Here is a 22,409-nt window from a genome sequence, read left to right on the forward strand (position 1 = left end):
TCCTTATGGGGCTTAAACAAAGATGGTCGTTAGTAGAGCTGGCTCTACTATTTGAAAATTAACATTTCCTTATGGGGCTTAAACAAAGATGGTCGTTAGTACAGCTGGCTCTACTATTTAAATTAAAATTTGTGTGTTTTCTACCTGATAAAGATAGCAGATACCAGATTTCGAAACTTTATTTATAAATAAGTTTTTGTTTTACCTATCATAATTTCCTTCAAACAATCGAACTTAAAGCACTTAAATAATGAAGCCCATTCTATCAACTTATAGATGATATAATACTGGACAATAACACATTTAATCTCTGCTACAGGTTAAGTTAAATCAGAAATAAAGTGCAAAATACTAAATAAAGTGAAAAAAAGGAAACACTTTACATAACGTCCGGTATTCTAAATAAGCGCATTATGAAAGAAAGACGTCGAGTTAAGTTAGATGCAAGGAAGGAGACCAACACCATAAATTGGTTCCGAGTGAGGGACCTTGTCTCATGGATTCTCAACACAACCCAGATTTATGTATGTTCTTTTCTTTACTTCCTTTGGTGAGTTTACCTTCATGCAAGAAATCTACTTATCATTTTTCTGTAGGATCTGATATATAATATAAGATAACATTAATTAATTGCTAAATATACGGTAATCTATTAATCGTAATGGTGTATCAATTATGTCTAACATAGATTTGCTCTTTATAATACTGTGACTACATAATGTTTACTAATTCTAATATTAATAATAAGTTTGCTGCTTACATACCACATCGACAGTTTGCTAAATTAATAAAAAGAGTTTATCCGGCCTCGCTGTGTCCAGTCCTTTCATCCAAAATAAGTTAAAATGAAAATGTAAAACGGATACGTCACGATACGTTATGAACAGGAAAACTTAAGACGTTATTCAGGACACAGGTTGGGTAAGTCTAAGAACTAAAACTCAATCTTTCTTTCAGTCTGAGCTAAAGGGTACTCTTAAGATTAACCATTCACCTAAAACTTGTGAAAACACACCAATTTCTTGAAAAAAACCAGGAAATAAAGACAAAAAAAGAATCCTTGATTTATTGATTTCTTAAAAAATGTGTTCATATTAATAATCATACGATATCTAAGATGAGCAACTGTAACAAGAGTAACAAAAATTCTAAATATAAGGATTCATTATTAGGAAATTTTGATATGGGACATAGTCATCCACCTAATATCAAAACCCAAGAGGATATGAACACCGATCCTAATGCCAAGAACAAGTTTCGAGCAAAACTTGAGAAGAATATAGTATCTAAATGCATGTAGTTGATATTACAAATGCCACACTTTGCAACAGATACGTTTAAAATTTTAGCACAATTGTTATTTCTGAATTGCCTTGCATAACTTAGTTATACGCCCTTCCAAAGGTAAACATCACTCATTGTGTATAAAGCTACATACTAACCGACGAGACACTGATTGGCCGCTCTTGCTTGGGCAACTCCTTTACTTTACGACCAACGTCACTTGCACAATGAAGTGCCGCCCAACGCTGTACATCACGTGACCTTGCATTGTGACTGTGACTGTTGGGTTATCAGCGAACAATAAATACACTGTCGATAACCAACCACGTCTATGGCTAATTGATGGAGCGAAAATAAAATATTAATGGGTATAATAGATTTCAGACGTATTGAATTCAATTTGAGTTTCAAAACGCTAACGTATGTTTTCCATATACGTATATAGCTACTACGCTGATAAGATTGTTGTCGGTAGTAGAACCAAGTTAACACAATCTAATGACCGTAATGGCTAAGACCCTGAGGTGCTGGGAGTGCCACCCCGGGGAGAAATGTTCTACAGTCAACTAACTGATAACGGGGAATCTCCCTCAGGGACAGACTGGGCTGCAAGTCAGATTATCTCACCGTTATGTTTGCTGCGCCAATGCGAGAGTTCGTTCTCAAGTTTCGTAGGCCTACTTATTTTTTTATAATTTACTCTTAATAAATATTTTGCAGGCGTTTAATCCCACTTACTATTTTAGCACGTTCTGTTATCTACTTTTTGTTGCTTACACTCAATGTGAAACTTGAGAGAATGCACGATCACTGAACAATGGTCAATGAGATAGCACCTTCTGGACGTCTACAAGTACTACAAGTTCAAATGTGACTGTACTGCACGCAGAGATGTCCAAGGTTAGGGACAAACGTCAAGAAATAGTCCCTTTAAGTTGATCAAATGCTTCCTGTGAAAGTAAAAAGCTGGGCTATATATATAACACATAAAAATGTCTAATAAGTTTGTTTCTGTGAAGGGGTTCAAACCAGCCCCTGCGAGCAACAAATAATAATTATCTTACTGACTCTTATTGCCTAATGTAACCACTAAAATTTTAAAGTTATTTTGGTTTCCCACTTGTGTACGAATGAATTAAACATTAATATAGTTCTTAGCAACAAGGAAAAACTTTCTATTACAATTCGAATTATTTAACAAGTAAAATTATGAATTAAAAGACGAATTATCATAAAATCCAAGTAAACATTATCGATTATTTTTAAATTTTACTGATATTGCTGACATGGAACTAATGCAATTATTTGTGCTATAAGATGTAAATATTGCTAGGTTGGATTAGTCATATTTTATAACAGTCTAATTTGTAAGGTACATTTTTATGCTTTATAAGCAAGTTTGTACTTCGATTACGTAAGAGAGATATGGTAAACTCTTGAGTGAAGATTTTACTTAAGGCACTATAGAAAAATGTTTCTTAGGATTAAGTCATCACAGTAAGTGGTAAAGTTCTACAAGTATTAATTCAATAGAAACGATCCGAGGGACGTGAAAGTTCGAAACGCCGTGTTTCCGGGCATTTCAACTACAACATTTAACACAAACAAACTGAAATGCTAACTAAAGATCATTATTGTCTCCAGAGGGAAAAATACAAACAAAGATATTTTTTTAATTTCTACAAATGCAAATTATTATTTGTTGTAAATAATTCAATGATTAACAGGAGTAAGATTCCCCTGATTTAATTCCAAACCTTTTCTTTTTTAGTGGTTTGTAATGAAAAAATAGTTTTCAGTTTATTACCAACAAGAAAACGATTACCGACTGTTATTTTGTTTGAGGAATATGAAGTAATGCTTAATGCGACGTAAAAACTATAAACACACAATATTTGAAAATCACTTAATTTTAGATTATTGTAATTTTTAGGATACTTATTTAGTAATACTAAATTGTTATGAAAAAAATAAATGAAGGATCTTTAAAGTTTGAAAATTAAGGTCGCTTCTAAACTAAACTAAATAATCATAATCCAAGAAAATCATATGATCAAAAATAAATAATAAGATATTGTTTAAGCTCGGGTTGAGAAACACTAGAAGGCTGCAATTTTATTGTTCTCTGTAAACAAATTCACACCCACAGACATTCACAGTTTCACATATGAATCGACCACGTTATCGGGGTCTCGGTTCACAAACAAGCAAACAAACAATTCTTACAACATCTCCATGTCCAGCCGAATACTATCAATATGATCGATGCAATCCCTGTATATCCAAAGCTGAACGATCTACATCCAGGACTGATAACACGGGTGAGGTGGGGGGCTAAAGGAGGGACCTCCCCCCTCCCGCTCATACAGCCGCCAGCCTCACGCCCGCAGTAGGTGAGACAGTGATAGGAGGAGGTGGACCGACTGTGTGTGGATTACTGTATGAGGTGACTCTTTCGTAGTTCTTCTCGATACAATACCTTCTATTATTATAGTGGCTGTAATAAACTGTAACCCTAACATTATTTCTAATATTGTGCCGTAAAACTTATTCACTTCAAAATACTTACATTGTATTAATCTGCAAGAGTTAGACGCAATTTTCCAAACTTCCGATATAATAAAACGTATATTTGGCTAAATAATAAATGTAGTAACAGCCACAAATACATGTTAACGCGTTAACCAACTAAATATTTAGAATTTGATTAAATTTCTTTCTAGAATGTAATTACTGTACATTTATAGATAATATGTGTGTTTAACATATGCCCTTTATAGTTCAAATAGCCCATTACCAACTGTTATTTTGTGTAACTTTAGAGCTATTACTCGGACATTCAAATTCAATGTTGCTACAAGACGTTTACTTCTCTTTTGCACATGTATAACAATTCATATTTATTTGAAAACTAAATTACTGTACCAATGATCCTTAACAAGACTTATATCATTAATAACAAAATCATAACTTATATTTTGTTGTTAAACAAATTTTGATCATAATAAAGTACCCCTTTAAAAGTTTTTATACGGTTTGAAAACATTGCAAATTAGGCCAGAATCAGTTTAGCTGATAAATATTGTATTAACAGAGACAAGAAAACGGCATAAAGCGAATGCCTCTTTGAGCGCGACCTGTTCAAAAGTTAACTACACACAAAGTTACACGGTATTTACAACTCGCAAGGGTTAACACTGGATACTGATAGAAAATATAATTACACTGTGTATAATATTAAATATAATTGATCAATTTAATTTTTTCCCATAGCTAAAATTAATATTTCCTTTATTTCAGAATCAACGTTTGTAGTAAATTAGGTATAAGGTTGAAAATATTTTACTTGAAAAATAAACTATAACAGTAAGTAATTAACTGTATGTCCGACAGAAATAACATTCCTACATTTTTACTTCCCTTTATTTAGAGGAAAGTAACATTCCTGTAACTTTCCTCTAAGTTGAAAAATGTTTCTCCATTGAGTTATAAAGGAACAGCAGTTTATTTTAGAGTTCACTATAAAAATGGGAAGATTTTAAACCGAATAATGTAAAGGATACCATTGTATTAACAAGAAGCCAATTACAACCCTTCAGTGACTGATAATTACAGTTCTATTATTTTTTACAATTAACAACGACAATATCCCAAAGAAGTGCTGTTATTAATAACGAGAGATCATCCCAAAAATTTTTAAATTCGTAAGGTTGTAATTGTGTTAATATTTTAGTAAATTTTAAGTATATTACTAAATTTATTTAACTAAACAAAATTGCAATTCACAGTTCGTTATAGTTAAGTGTTAAAATTAAATTGTAGGCGTAGAACGTCACAGTTGAATTATATTACAATTCTAGTCCACTTTAGTGCATCATATCACCCTATAGAAACAACCTTACCGTTATCAGCATCTTCTATAAAAGTGGAGCAAGAAGAGATTATCTTGACATCTCATAAGCTTACTGGATATTTAAACGGGTTACATTTCATCTACGTTCTTGAAATTATTTATCACTTCTTTGTAAGTGATGATCCGTTAGGTACAGTTAACCTTTTCGGTCGTTCCCTAATTACGCATATGCTCGGTGGAATTTATCTCACCCACGGAAACAGGTTAATTCCTCAATATATTTCCAACCACTGGAACACGTCTCTGAAAAATAAAAATTCTTAAGACCTTCATATTTATACTTCTAATTGTTCTAAGAAAATATATGAACAGTAATGTAATAAATGGTTCCGTGCTAGAAGTTGAGGTCATCCACCCCCCACCTCCCTAAAAAAAAAATATCGCCACAAATAATACCCGATACCAAAATAGGGACTAAATGAGATTTCATACAGCAGATTCATTTTTACAGACCTGAAAACTTGCGTTCCCCATACGGCCTCATCATTGCTGACCTGATAGCTAGCTAGGTATGGGTGACGCTGGCAGCGCAGTCACTCATACAGTACGCGTGTGGCACACAGTACGTGAGCCACATAGCGAGCAAACACCGCGTGTGACAGCTCTGCATGTTTGCTGGCCTTGACCGTTGCGCTGCGCTGCGCTGGCAAGTGTTGCTTCCAAAACCAGATACGTCTCAATACAGACTGACCTGAATGCCGTTTCTGTGTATCTGCGACATTATACTTGGTCAAATTAAAAAAACAAATGTGAAATTATACAATTAATTGCGGTATGGTGTTACGAAGTAAATGTTACGTTTTACGTTTCTTTAAAGATTTTAAAATTGCTCTTAAAAAGACTATATTACAATTTACAATACTATTTGTTAAAATTAGCATAATTTAGTTTGTCACATAAGGAAAGCTGATTTTCACCCAAGTAAGTGATTGATTAATGTATGTTAAAATGCATTTCGTAACTTAACCAAACTGTAATTAAATAGACAAAATATTGGATAAGGACGGTAGTACTTTTAATTTTGACGTTCGCCCCTTCAGTATTAAATGGTATTCATACTAAATATTAAACATTAATTGAGAATAAAGAGGTTCGAGTAATTCATAGTTTATTTAAATTGGCTCCACCCTGACCGAGTTGGCAACACGGGAGAAACAATAAACCAAGGTTCTCTTATCTACTAAGTGATAACATTGTCAGCACCACTTATCACAGATGAGTGTGCCAGACGTGCGTTAACCTTGCCAGTGGCAAGCGGTTCACAGTCAACATATTATCTTGGGGTGCCAAGTCAGTGATGTTCCTATAGGCTGCTGGAAAACACAATTAAATTGTTGCAGTCAGTTCTACAAATTACAATTGGATTTTAACACATTCAACGGTGCTTTTACAATTCTGCAGAGGGACCGACCATTGAACAGGATATTATATTAAGGACAGCTGATTATAGAATAATATACTGATAGAAAATTATGTGTAATTGAAAGGAAAAATATACCTCTAGGAAATATCAATAATTATGGTTGAAGCAGCAATTAAGATGTAGATAAAAAATCTTACGCGATAGACATGTGTCGGACACTGAATTCTCCTTATGGACAATCTTATGAAGGATAAATTAAATCGTATAAAGGAAATAGATAGCTGGTCCATGTTTTCTGATTTTATAACTCAACATGGTTAAACGTATGAAAACGGTGTGAAGAACACTCCAAGATATAAATTTCAAATGTAGTTTCACTTAATGAAACCACAGTGGAGAAGAAGACATCATTATCAACTTGAGTACACAGAACAACAGTTCTGATTAACGTGTGCTAATATACGTTCAAATCCGTAAAACGATTAATTTTTTAAGAGCTATTCGGTTAATAAAGAGATTATCATCGATAAAAAAGAACAGTTTAAGAACGGACTTTACAGATTCTAAAAATCTCTCAGAATAGTAGTTATAAATGGACTTATCCTTCGGTATAGTTACTAAAGAGTCAAAGAATCTTACCTTTCATAATGTAGCTATGAATGGGCTTATCTTTAATGATACGAGTAATGGGCCTGGTTATCTTTAAGAATTTTAGCCAAAACGAGATATGTTTCATGAGTAGAAGTTTACTGGCCTTATCTTTCAGATTAGTGATTGAGAAAAAACTTATCATTAAGAATGACTAGTCTTGTCCTTTAGAATAGTATTTTATTGGTTTTATATTTTAAAATAACAGATGGCTAATCTTACGAGTATATAATCATATTTCCACATTGTTTTAGGGTTAGTTCTCGTTATTATCTTTTCGGTTCTGCATAATAGGTGTTAAACTCTTTAATGTTGTTTTAGCAGAGTATGGGCAACAGGATAGCCAGATGAGATGGTGACTCGGACACTATGGCTATGGCTCTGTGTGGTCTGGCTCACTACTTGGTTCACCGAGGCCATTATCCACCCCAGCGCGGCCTCGGTTTGTGACCTAGGTCCATGTAGATGTGCCCGAGGACTGCTGGTGTGCGATTGCTCGATATCTCCAGCTAAGGTAGTCTATAATTGTTAAAAACCAATCATCCTGACAGTTGTAAAAACAATAAAAGTGTAAAATCGCAATACATATTAAAGGCGAATTTAAATCGGTTCAAAGACACACATATATCCAGAAGGAGCGTTGAATGGTACAAGGAGTCCACATAGAGTCCACGTCTTAGCGCGTAACTCTTAGAGTCATAATTGCACCAACAGTTAAGGTACACTGCACGAGCTCGGCTAATGCCCTACAGTATCGGACCTTGGGGAACAATACTGTTACCTTTCATCAAGAGTTACTGGTGCTTTGTTTCACGCTCACTCAATTAATGGTGCAGAAAATACTTAGTCCTGCATGAGCTCTTGTTTTAATAGTAACTCATTGTAATAAATACCAATTACTCAAACTCCGTGCTAACATATGCTTGTTACGAAACTGAATTTACCATATGAATATAACTGATATAAAATAAGGTACAACTATTCAATCAATAGCTTTAATTTACTGATGTTTTATAAAGTCCAGAAACAAAGATTTGTTAATATCAATGTACCTTCTTCTTTCGTCCGATTCATAAATCTTATGACCCACAAACCTAAGTGTAAAACCAAAATAACATGAGTAGTTATAAAAAAATAGATGTCAAAACAGTTGAAACGTCCAATTTAACTTATGTGGTTTGTTTTAGGAAATTGTTCTGAAGAAAGAGATGTTCGATATGTACATCTTTAGCTCCATCAATGTTGTCAATTGTGTCCACGTGCATGTGACATCACGGGCTTTGTCGGATCTGCCAGCTTTGCAACAGTTCAGTGCTACCAACATCGCCAAGCTCACTTTGGAGGAACAAGCATTCTTTTGGCGGACCAACAACGAAAAACACAGCGGTCTGTTGGTCAACATCACCAACACCGTCATTCCGGATATTCCCAGCTACAGCTTCCAAGGCTCTCTTCGGCACATCTGCTTCACATCCGTCAGCGTCTCGCATGTACGACCGTTCGCTTTCTCGTCCATCGACCATGCCGAGAGGATAGATTTCACAAGAGTCCACTTCGCCGATTTGGAACCACAGGCGTTCAAGAAGTTCAGTGTCGAGTTTTTAGTTATCGCCGACACTAGTGTTAATTTAATCCCCACAAGGACTATGATAGACATCGACGTCCATCAAGAGGTACTTTTGCGCAACGTGACAGTAGGAGAAATAGAACAGTCTGCTTTCAAAATATATGATCCGAGAAGTTTTAGAATCAGCCAGAGCAATGTAGAATTCGTTCAAGAGAAAGCATTCCATGTGCACACTAAAGGAGATGTATCCATTCATGACAACAGATTCGGCCGTCTGGAAGAAGACGCCTTTGTCGGATTCACTGTGGAGAGGAAATATTTCGAAGAGGCCGGCAAACAAGATTTGATCTTCGAGAACAACACTTTGAAGAACTTTGAGAGTGGGTCTCTGACGTTCAATACCTCGGGGTTCAATCCCAGACTGGATTGGATCATGATCAGCCAGCAATGTTCTTGCCCCAGCGTCTCAACCTGGGCGACCGATCTCGTATACTTCTCTTCGAACCCGATCTACAAAATCCAGGTTCCTCAAATCGACACCGTTATCTACTGCTTAAACCCGAAACCCATGAGCATCAGAGACTTTTTGAGGTCATATTGCAACGTCACGAAATCTAGTCTCCTCGTAAAGGTTCTGGTGGGCATCGGTGTTGTGACTTGTGTGGTGGTCATCGGTCTGGTGGTCTACTGCGGCTTCCAGAGGCGGGCCAAACGTTACATCAACGTTCCCACTTCGCCTTCCGCCTTGCGGCCCGCCGACTACAGCAAACCTCACATGTTGGTGGTGCCTGAGGGCAAAACGTACCGAGAGACCGAACTGCACGTCATCGTGGAGCACGCCGAAGCCATCGTGCCCACGGAGTACGTCAAGGAGAGGCCCGACAAGGGCGACCAATGACCCTTATCGTCAGTATTCTGATCTCGTACCTACTTATGTCAATGTTACCAAATATTCTGCTGTTGTAACGGAAACTACCACCATATGATGGCTAACTGTGATCATTCTTATATTTAGTGTCTAGAAGTATCTTTAGAGTTAACTTTGAAGTAACATATTGTACATTCCGTTAAGAAATAAAACCATTTATAGAAACATTGAGTAAATTATTTGCTTTATTTCATCTGATCACAAAGACAAATTATTTTTATTATTCGCTTTAATTGTGAGGAAATCTATGATTTATAAAGAAGAGGTAACAAAAACAACTTAAATTAAAATGTTAAAGTATTAAACGATATGTTAATTAAATAGAACAGGCGAACACTATTGTTTAATCTTTTGCAGAATTGAAAATCATAAAATTGAAGTGTCATTCTAATAATACTTGTTAACATTAAAACAGGTGCAAAATAATACAAATAAAATTCCATTTGGAGTAATGAACTACAACTGAGAAAATAGAAAAATATTTTTAAAATATGCTATATTACAAAAATTAATTGATTTTTGTAAAACGATCTTAAACATCTAAATCTATTATTTTATAGATACATATTTAGTAACAGTTGAAAACTGTAACACTCTAGATATTCAAAACACGATTCCACAGTTCTAATGTTAATTTCATGCATTGTTATTCAATTTAAAATAGCCGATTCTTACAAAATGCATGTGTTGCTCAGACAAGTTATTCTCAATTTACCAATCAACTAAGTGATTGGTTATAAACATTAAATAAATTATATTGTACTTTACTAACAAAATGTTTTATAAGAATATTTAAACATCATTTACATGAACAAACACTGTATAAACTAACATAAAACTGTGATTAACAGGTGACAACAATGTCAGAGTGATCTTTAGTGCAGTCATTGAAGCGAAAAAATACGGTCTTACCTCCGAATTTTTTTTTACTGTGAACCGATTTGCATGAAATTTTGGAATTAGGCTCATCTTACCCTTAACTTCAAAAGTGAAAATGATCTGAACTCCGCCTATTATTTTTAAGGGGTGTAAACAACCCCTTAATGGAAAAATCGACATTGAGCCATTTATCGCTAGAAAACATCTTTAATAGTAAGTGGTGAAATTTTATAACACAATTACCTCATATTAAAATCAAATTTTCAACCCCTTGAACATCTTACAACCCTTGCAAACAACCCCTAAATTGAAAAAATCACAAAAAATACTTTGGGTATGATGTAAAAAGGATGTAAGTATGGAGTTAGTAAGATTTTATATTTTCTATAATAATTATCAAATTTTTAACCCCCTTTCACCCTTTAAAACTACCCCTTGATAAAAAAATTGTTAAAAATTTTATTTGTATAAAATGAAAAAGGATTTAAATATTATTTCACACTCTCGAAAATGATTATCATATTCTTAAGCTTTTCTACCCTTAAAAAACTACCCCTAAATTAAAACAGTAAATATATATGATTACATATTATTTAAAAATAATTTAATTTAGAGTAAAAAATTGCCATTTATTGGATAAAATATTTACAAAATTATACAAAATTTACTCAAATGTGTTATATACTGTATACATATAAGAAAGTTGGTTATGTATTCATGCCTACGTTTCCAAAATATATGAGCCATATTTATGTATATATATACACATTACAATAGTTTTGGGTCTCTATTATACTGCGTACTTTCACATTGCTCCAAATATTCACAGTCCGAAATTTTCAGTTACTAAGTAGAAAAAAAATATGATAAGTTTTTTGACCATAACTCCTTCAATTTTCATGCTATCACAATTTTATAAAAAACCATTGTAAAAGTTAATTAAGAGACCTACAAACATCCTTCATTGCAATATATAGTAAAAAACCTTTTTCTCAAACAATGAAGGGTTAAAGGGCTTAAGAGAGGCTGTGATTGCGCTGCCACGCGCTCTTTTAAACAATCATATTTCCGTCAATTCTTGTTTTACAGAAAAATCAAAAAATCCAAATTGTTTGTCAGAAATATACCTACATTTTTCATACCTACACTTTTATTCGTATGTGTCGTCATTTTTGAGATATTATGAAAAAGGTGGTTTTTTTTAAATTTGAAATTTTTTTTAATCGTGACTTTTTTGAAAAAATATGTGTCCTGAAGCAGCCAAACTGATAACAAATCTATTAAAATCTTCATAATAAAGTTGATTCTAGGCGGAATACGATTAATTTTAATTTTGGTGGAAATGGCACTTATGAAACCCATTGATTTAAAAGAAAAAACATTAGATTCTCCTCTTATTTGCAATACAGCTCACTTATTTTACGTGCAAAAGACTTTTAATAGTGCTCATTTTAAAGCTTATTTCAAGCACCAAAAAAAATCTTTTTTTTTTTTTTTAGAATGCCTAAAATGCATCTGCTCGCCGCTAGATGGCATTGACCACATCGATTAAATTTCAGACAAATTAAAAAACGGCTTTAATTTTTAATATCTAGCTTAATATTGCACTTAGAATACTTTATAAAAAACAAAATTGTTCATTGTTTTATCTGCTAACAATTGTGAGTTCCTTGTATAATTTTCGTTAAAACGTATATTTTTGGAGATATTTGCAAAAAACCGATGAAAAACGTGAAACAATTGCGAATTTTCAATTGCCAATAACTTGAAAAGTATGGATTTTTTCGAAAAACGTTATAGAATGATTTTTTTTCTTAAAATTAGGCCTTCTATCGATATCCGAGGTTATTTTGAAAAAAATAAATTCACTCCCGAGAAGTGGGTGGCAACCACCCCCAGGGTGGTTGCGGAGTTCAAATCATTTTCACTTTTGAAGTTAAGGGTAAGATGAACCTAATTCCAAAATGTTATGCAATTCGGTTCACAGTAAAAAAATTCGGACCAACAAATGCTTCAATGACTGCACTACTTCTGATTGTTTGATTCTAAATTGTTTAAATTTCAACTTAATCAACAAAAATTTTGAAATGTGTGCACCTAGAATTGACTTCCATTTGACATTGTTGGATGGCATATTTAAAATAGGTTAATTTATTCGTTATCAACATCACCACCCAACTAAATTTTTAACTTTCTAATGATAATTTGTTGCAATGTGTACAGACAGATATTTAAACTATGTATCCGGCCATTTATAACAACACCTGTTTTGGTAGAAGTGGTAAATTGGTTATGGTCAATACAAAAGCACACCATGTATAGAAAGACATTCGTAAGACCCTTTTTAAATTGTTTGGGTACTCACGCAATAGATGTTTTAAAAAAATCATTCACCAAAAAACCTTCACATATTCCACAAAGAGGAAGAATGAAAATAAAAAAACAACGAATTAATCCAATAAGAAGCGAGTTTAACATTTTAGAACAACACTCTTAATTACAACGATAATGAGCAATTTTTTTATTTAATTTTGTTTACAGTAAAATTAGTATTTACTTTCAAAACATACGCAATCGTAACTGGAAACAGGATGAAATGGAAATAAATGTAGAGATTTTACATAGCATGGGTATTTTAATTTTTAAAACACGAATGTAATATATAATATGATACAAAGTTAAATCAGTTTACTATAAAACCTACCTTGACGACAACCGTTGTGTAAAGAGTGGTCGTTCTATAAAAACATTTTGTGTTTGATACATTTGTATTGATTAACGTTATTAATGTTTTATTTTAACGCATTGTATATAGTTGTGTCAACAGTTATACAATTATTAGTTGTATCAAGACGATTGTGGAACATAACTGGCGAGATTACTTTCCATTGATTTAAATGGTTATGATTTAAATGCCCTTGAACCAAGTATTTATTACTTTCTAAATAACATGCCTTATAAAAATTGTGTTTATTAATTTTTAAATTGGGTATATCCTCCTCCAATCTTAAGAGACTATGACAACATTTATATTTTATTCTGTGCCAAAATTATGATACATAAAAACAATTAGCTGGTGAACTGAATTTATTTTAAATTACTTTGCGTGCAGGTAACCAAATCTTCACATTTAGAAACAATTTACTTTTAACTTAACAATCCAATCAATCTTACTTAAAAAACCTTGTTCAAAATTATTTTGAGTATTTCTGAATTTGTGGCCTGTGACCTGGAAAATATCAATTTATTTACACTAAATACAATATTCAGATTCAGAAAGAAGGTGTAATAGGCTTTTAGTTTTGGAAAATGCCAAAAACGATTTAGGAGTTCGGCTACTCGTTCAGAGAGCGGAACGGTTCTTAGTTTAAAGATTTTCTCTCAACGATGATTAAGGGGTTCGGCTGCTCGTTCAGAGAGCGGAACGGTTCTTATTTTAAAGATTTTCTCTCAACGATGATTTAGGGGTTCGGCTGCTCTTTCAGAGAGCGGAACGGTTCTTATTTTAAAGATTTTCTCTCAACGATGATTTAGGGGTTCGGCTGCTCGTTCAGAGAGCGGAAACGGTTCTTATTTTAAAGATTTTCTCTCAACGATGATTAAGGGGTTCGGCTGCTCGTTCAGAGAGCGGAACGGTTCTTATTTTAAAGATTTTCTCTCAACGATGATTTAGGGGTTCGGCTGCTCGTTCAGAGAGCGGAACGGTTCTTATTTTAAAGATTTTCTCTCACCGATGATTTAGGGGTTCGGCTGCTCGTTCAGAGAGCGGAACGGTTCTTATTTTAAAGATTTTCTCTCAACGATGATTTAGGGGTTCGGCTGCTCGTTCAGAGAGCGGAACGGTTCTTATTTTAAAGATTTTCTCTCAACGATGATTTAGGGGTTCGGCTGCTAGTTCAGCGAACACAGTCTACACTGTGCAGGTTTTCTAAAACAGCAATTTAGAGTTCAGATGCTCGTTATCGAAGGGTATAATGCATTGTACAGGTTTATTTTTAACAACGAGTTAGAGTTGTGCATTTTCGTTCTGTTGGCGGAACATTTCGTTTTATCCAGATTGTCTTCCGATATTAAGTTTTTTAAACGGCTGGTGGAACACCCGTACCCGGTACACCAACGGAATGTACACAGTTCAATTCGTAGAGAGTTTGTCTCAAGAAATATTTAAGGAATCGGCTGACAGATTATGTAGTCTTGCACAGTTAGGCCTAATAAGAAAAGTAGTAAGATGAGCGTAAATGCAGTTTCATGAGGAAAGTAACTAATTAAGAAATTCGAATAGTAAATTTAGAAGTAATGGCACTATAACGTTTGTAACTAACCAACCTGTGAATTCTGAAACTTTTTGTATTTGTATTTTACCGTTTAAGGATCATAATAATGGAATATTTAACTTTTAGCATTAAAATTTACATGGCACAACTAACGAAAATTGTACCGTCGTTGTGCAAATTAATTAAATTTGCACAACATTTAAATTGTGGTAGTTTTAATTGTTTTATGTCAAATTTTACAAACTCTAATAGAAAGAGATTTGATGTTACAATAAAGGCACCAATAAAATAGATTAGAAAAAGGGAAAATGTTTGGTCGCAATTCAGACAGACAGATGCTAAAAGAGTTACAATAGATCAAAAGATAGATGAATAGATGTCTTTATTTAAATACTACTATATACCAAACATAGGTTATACACTGATTACACAGTTTTCCAAATATATGTATATACAAACATAATTTGAAAATAAAAGTTAGTATACGACATTAATCGCGTAAAGAGATACAAAGTTTCGTAGCGTGATGTCAGCTCTTTATTGATATTTGACAGAGTGGTGCCGTAACCTACCTGTAGTGTCGAGCTCTTGGTAGTTATGAATACCCTGCTATATAAACTGCATGCAACACGCGGTTGTACATGCGCTACCTATATTCCACATGCTGCCTGCACCATCTCATATTACAGCACAGTTATATTTTAACACCAAATTTGCTAAAACTACACTTACGTCTTATTTGTCTTTAAAAATGGACGTGGTACTTTTACAGTAATGGTTGTATTATTTCTTTTGAAAGTTATAGCTAGGTTTTGGTAGAGATACTTGATGAGTTTTAAATATTACTGGAAATTGTTTGCTGCATTAATACTAACCCGACACCAATTATTTTTCTAAAAACTGCCATGTAATATTTATTCAAATATAACTTTAATGAATTTGTTCTATAAGGAATTAAAAAAAAAATGAAAATGATCACATTTATGTTTCTAATTAAAATTTATTCAGAATAAAATCATAAAATAATTGAATTTGATGTGAGTTAGCAGTCATCGCGCAATCGAATGTTGTGATAACAATTGACTGATCGCCACAATAGGCTAGTAATGTTTTAAGTGTTTTACTGTTTACAGCACGACTGTTGAGTCCTCAATGAGACATCAAGGTTTGAAAATGTTACTTGAACAGTCATGATATAGTTAAACATTATTGCTTATCTGTAGAAAATGAAAATATTAACAATCTTGCTGAAGAGCGGAATAATTGTTATATCTGCGGGCAACGGGAAGGTAAGATGAAAAGTGTCATGACATCAAGTTTCTTTGCGTTGACATCCAATCTCCAGTCTTGCTCTTGTTGTTAAACGAGAAATCTACTACGCAATAGAAAGATAAGGAGCTACTATCACGCTGTAGAAGATCGAGATGGTAACATTCTTGTTAGGGAGTGGGGTGATTGTTAAATTTTCGGGTCACAGGAAAGGAGGATAAACAGTGTCACGACCTCAAGTTTCTTTGCGTTGACATTAAATCTCGAGTCTTGCTCTTGTTGTTAAACGAGAAATCCACTACGCAATAGAAAGATAACGAGCTACTATCAAGCTGTTGAAGATCGAGATGGTTACATTCTTGTTAGGGAGTGGGGTGATTGCTAAATTTGCGGGTCACAGGAAAGGAGGATAAACAGTGTCACGACCTCAAGTTTCTTTGCGTTGACATTCAATCTCCAGTCTTGCTCTTGTTGTTAAACGAGAAATCCACTACGCAATAGAAAGATAACGAGCTACTATCAAGCTGTTGAAGATCGAGATGGTTACATTCTTGTTAGGGAGTGGGGTGATTGTTAAATTTGCGGGTCACAGGAAAGGAGGATAAACAGTGTCACGACCTCAAGTTTCTTTGCGTTGACATTCAATCTCCAGTCTTGCTCTTGTTGTTAAACGAGAAATCCACTACGCAATAGAAAGATAACGAGCTACTATCAAGCTGTTGAAGATCGAGATGGTTACATTCTTGTTAGGGAGTGGGGTGATTGTTAAATTTGCGGGTCACAGGAAAGGAGGATAAACAGTGTCACGACCTCAGGTTTCTTTGCGTTGACATCCATTCTCCAGTCTTGTTCTTGTTGTTAAACGAGAAATCCAATACGCAATAGAAAAATAACGAGCTACTATCACGCTGTAGAAGGTAACATTCTTATTGGGGAGCGGGACGATTGTTAAATCTGCGGGTGACAGGAAGGGAGAATAACAAGTACCATGCCCTCAGGTTTCTTTGCGTTGACACCAATTCTCGAGCCTTCTCGTTGAAAACCCTGAGTCCACAGAAATCATATTTAACAAAATATGAAATATCAAGGTAAACGGTATGACACAAGCGTGGAACACCTCACGTTAAACTAGAAACAAGGAATTCTGCTAATATTATATTTATTATATTAATTTGAGAATTGAAGTAATTAATTAAGATTACTGTTGTATCCCTTGTAACACTATATCTTAAATATTATAATATAACACTTTCGTTTCTGTAGTTCTCATATATGAGATTTGCGGCTATTTGTTGATACAATATTGTACAAGGTTTAGAGATTTACAACGGAGAATCGATACCCACACGTTTTTATCTTGCAAGAACTACCAAGAATGTTAGAATACACAGGTTACAGAGATGTCTATGTTGATACCTTTACCGAAGGGACAGGAGAGAGACACAGCATAGACAAACATGCAGGTTTACACAATTGTAAAGGTGCGTGACAGAATTCCCACAACACTACAGATTGACCACAGATCAACGGCGTACAGATAAAAGTGTCAACTGATCACATGTACATGAAAGTAGCAATTTAAAGTGATGGCCGCCAATAAAATTTCGAGAGTTCACTTCCCGTTTAAATGTACTTTTTACTTACTGTGAGGACAAGCACATTTTTACTGTTTCATTGAGTTGGCTAACAATGTGAATTTTAAATTGTTACATTTACTTTATTTACTTAAATTGCCCATTTTTAGAGTTTTGTTATATATATGCAAGTAAAGCACTGGCCCATACGAAATAGATCAGCACAGGGAGAGAAGAATGGAGTGTAACGAAACTACTAAAGAAGTGAAAAGGGTTCTTTGTCAAATGACTTCCATTTGCTCCGGTCCGCCCTTTTTCTGTCCGATGATATTTCAGACCAGTGTGCTGTAAATGCTGGGGACACTGCAGGAGATCTAGTGTTTTGGCGGCCTTACAGCTTTGGATATTTGTGGAGCAATAACCAAATACGTGGGCGACGACGACTTGTAACACAGCATGTCACAAGTTACATGTGATAATCCTCAAAATATGAATACAGAAAACATGGATTAGTATTTTAACATTTGAATATCTGTTTTTAACTAATAAAAACAATGGTGAGGACAAATGTACTGTCGAAATAATTACCCTTCTGTTTAAATCTGTTTTATACATATCTTCGATACAGAATCAAGAAATAATAAGTTTGAGACTATAGTGAAAAATAACTTTATTTTCAGAGAGATCTTAATTTTAAGATCCCAAGATTGAAAATAAAATATTGAACATTAAATATGTTTTTTAATATGCGATTTATTACGATTAGTTATATTATCTCGAAAAGTAATGCTATGAAACTTATTGTGACAAAGAGTTTTCAATTTATAGTTTTTACATTGAGAATCAAATGCCAAATGATACATAATTATTAAATTCCAGCACAGCAACATACGTTTCTGACCTTATAGCCAATCTGACAGGGTTTTAAGAATTCGCTACTATTTCGCTATATTCTGTTAATGATAGTTCCTAGATCTGGCCGACGAATTGCGTAGTGATTAGTGTTCCAGTGTGACTCCAGTGCTTTATACTTCTTTTAATACACCCATTTCCTCTTCAACAAGATAATTCATAATTCAAATGTATTAGTCTTAACATTAGTCAAAATTTGCAACAGATTTTGTTGAATTTTCATAGTACATGGTAAATTTACAAATTTGAAAACACATAGTCATTCTGTCTGTAGCATGGTTGTTATTAATGTTACATATTCTTCTTCGATTAATATTACACCCTAGTCTTCGGAGCAAGGAGTTACGGGTTCAAATCCCATAAGCTTGTCGGGTAGTTGTGTATTAGTTTGTGGTTAAAACTGGTACTATTTATGAATAAAACTTGACGTCATTTTTCAAAGTTACGTTTCCAAATCCTCGATTATGAAGCTTTAACTAGGAGTGTCACTGAATATCAGCTTAACATGGCCCGATCAACCAGACCGAATTAATATTAGTTTCCACAATAATTAAATTAAATAAGTTAATACCGAGCAGGCTACAGTTTGACTTTAGGAACCCACCCCATGTTTACTCGACCGCACGCAGCTGCAGCGGCTAGCGGCTTGCCGGATTCCACACAAATTGGCGGAATTGTCAGTTGTCACGCCCTTGGTTTCCCTTTTCTGCCAAAAACTTCTACATCCTCACCGACACTGATATACTTACAACAACCATGGTTTATCATAAAAGAGATTTGTATAAGAAAATAACATTAATGCAATTTGCCATTAATTAAACATAAAACATGATCAGGAACTTTTTTCTTCATATATTAGTAGTAACTGTCACAATACGAGTATACTTTAATTTTATTCCAAAAATAATTACATCAAAACGCCTCTTCAGTACATTAACCAAAAACTTAAGATATGGCTAAAGTACTTTATTCCATACAATTTCTCTCATTATTTTATACATTCATCATATTTATAAATAAAGGCTATCGTCAATTTCGATAAACAAATTTAACGAGAACTGTCGCAAATAAAAAAATATAACTATAGAATAGGCTCAAAAAAAAAAAAAAAAAAAAAAAAAAAAAAAAAAAAAAAAACACTATTATATATCATATTTTAATTATCTATTTTTTATACTTAGGATCAGTGATATCAAACGAATAGTGAAAAGTAGTTTCTCTTTGAGAATGTTTATTGCGTGTATATATTTATGCATATATATATATATATATATATATATATATATATATATATATATATATATATATATATATATATATATATACTAAATGCATATTTACGACGGACAGGATTCCTAAAATTTGATACCAACGATTTTATCTAGCCGAATTTCAAACACACTCAACAGAACATCTTTAATTTAAAACTTTGTCAAGTACCGTACAAGGCAAAATAAATCATTATTTAATTTTCTAAAAGATCTCAACATTTTTATTCTGAATCTGAATTCAATGTGATCAAAGTTAAGATCCATTTCCCAAACATAGGTCGATGAAAGAACTAAACGTTTTGAATGCCAAAAATATTTTTAACGGCGGCGTGTTGACTTAAGGAAAATTTATTTGTAAGCACTCAATTATTAAATGGAGGATAATGTATTCTAATGTCTCATTGTATAAGCAAATGAGCTCAACTCAACATACTTCCCTTGTTAGCGCGTAATGAAGATGCCCCAGTTCTGGCCGCACACGATATAAACATTGAAATTCCAATAATGGAAAATGCATCAATGTTTCATAACAATCGATGATAATTTACTACACAATGTTTAAATTACTATTTACTCGTATAACTCGAGTCGGAAGCAAATTAAGGTTAAACATAACTTCTTTCAGTGGCACGCTACAAATTTACACTAGCTACTGTAAATATACAAAGCCGTTATCAGGTCGTGCAAGAGCACTTTCTGTGGATATCTGACGTTCGCTAGTAAAATCAAGTTTGATCTGCTTAAAAAAAATTAGTGAAAGAGCTGTATGAGTAAATCAAATTAATTTCACTTGGTTGTACAGATGAATAGACGACCACAAGAGCTTAAAAGACTGTGAGAGAAGTCAGCAAGATTAAACCTTTCATGCTTCGGAGTTAATGTTAGGATAACAACCACCGAAAGAACACGTGTACCCACGAAGACTCATCGGACAGGAGCAGAACCCATTTACATGGAGATCGCAGCCCGCTTCAAAGTTGATGAATACACAGTACCGGTAATAAACATAAATCGCAGCGACATGTACGACTGGCGGCATCAGTCAACCGACACGGTACTGTTGCCCCGAACGAGAAACTCCATGTATAACATATGCTGTCGTCGTTGGTTACAAATGTGCCCGGTGTATGTGTTTTCATCTCGAATTGAAACGACTATTTCGTCAAAACATATCCCGTTATACGGAAACTTGCCTTTCACCGGTAGCACAGAAAAGAGTTCCTGTCGATAAAAGAAAATAATAATACTAGATACAATAATAAAAGAAAATACAATAAATAGACAAATAATTAATTATTATCGACTAAAACTTGATAAAACGTGAATAATGTATAGGTTTACACATATGTCCAAGCATGAATACAAAAGAAAAATGCAAAATCACTGCATAATTTTTTGAGGTTAGTAAACAAAACACTCACTTATCCCAAAATATAATATGTATGAAAACAGCTATATAAAAGAATAGAAGAAAGAAGAAAGAAGCTTCTAGTGACTATATAAAAGAACTAGAAAATAATAATAGCGTTATTGGCCAGCATAATTTATTAGTTTAATACTGTGTTGGGTTGTACTGACATAGCTTTGTGTACGTTTATTATTGGTAAGGCATTACTATCAAACAGGAACAGCAGGCTCTTCGATAATACAGACTGATAGATCGGTGCTTCAAGCAATGAACTGTTGAGGAAATAAATTAAAAACTAAATAAAACACAAGAAGTTTCACCAATACAAGTTTGTTTCTTTAATATCAAATAATCTTGACACACCCTCCTCTAGGGGCCCAAGCCATAAAAATTTTATTGCAGATATTTAAATATACAAAAACAGTTTTTGAACGATAAATAATGTTTATTTGGCGGCAACACGTATTGGAAAATCATTTCTTAAAACAATTAAAACAAATCGTTCGCCAAAGAAGTAAATTGTATTCTAAATAACAAAAGAGTACACAACAGACGCCCACAAAAGTTTTAACAATTGTATAGTAATTGCCCGTTCTCCATAACAAAGGAAATGGTTGCTAATATGCATACAGCACGTCTCCTGCCTTTCATCGAACCTATTCCTTCACAACCGTTTGTAAGTACTGAGAAAAACGCCATGGGTGTTGGAATATTTCTTGGGGATTTTATCACATATGGCTTATGGAAAATGAGGAATGTTACGTAACGAAATCATTCACACAGAATTAAAATGTATTCATTGTAACTTATATTAATATCAATTCGCAATTTAAATACCTATTACATGAATATTAAATGAAATTGTGTTTAATATTTCACTTTAAGAATGAAACTAAACGGGAATCAAGACCTGCTGGAAGTTGGTAGCCTTTGGAAGCCGAAAACTACGATATAACTACGAGCTAGGAATCTTTAAGTCCAAACCAACGAGATTACGCCTATGTAGTTCTCGCTCGTGTGAAACAAGCCTATGCGATAAACTCCTTATATTATCCCAATACCGGGCATCCTAATGAAATGTCGAAAGCAGGACTGTTTGCAGTGAGCAATAGCTACTCA

General features: G+C 33.8%; 2 protein-coding genes across 8 annotated transcripts in view; one reads left to right on the top strand and one right to left on the bottom strand.

Annotated features, from left to right (window-relative positions):
* LOC124369695 (E3 ubiquitin-protein ligase MYCBP2) overlaps positions 1–22,409 on the bottom strand; it is a 663,749-nt gene that overhangs the window by 354,372 nt on the left and 286,968 nt on the right. The gene's annotated exons all lie outside the window — the stretch shown is intronic.
* LOC124369739 lies at positions 3,604–9,879 on the top strand. 2 transcript variants are annotated; one of them, XM_046827808.1, is made up of 3 exons: positions 3,604–3,730; positions 7,530–7,722; positions 8,396–9,879. In XM_046827808.1, exons 2-3 carry the CDS (start codon positions 7,561–7,563, stop codon positions 9,671–9,673), a joined length of 1,440 nt encoding a protein of 479 aa, XP_046683764.1. In that variant the 5' UTR covers positions 3,604–3,730; positions 7,530–7,560; the 3' UTR covers positions 9,674–9,879. The 2 variants fall into 2 exon arrangements, with proteins under 2 accessions (XP_046683764.1, XP_046683772.1); XM_046827816.1 differs by having other exon boundaries at positions 3,645–3,730; positions 7,533–7,722.

The sequence above is a fragment of the Homalodisca vitripennis genome, chromosome 1, assembly GCF_021130785.1.
Source record: "Homalodisca vitripennis isolate AUS2020 chromosome 1, UT_GWSS_2.1, whole genome shotgun sequence".
Taxonomy (NCBI): Eukaryota; Metazoa; Arthropoda; class Insecta; order Hemiptera; family Cicadellidae; genus Homalodisca; species Homalodisca vitripennis.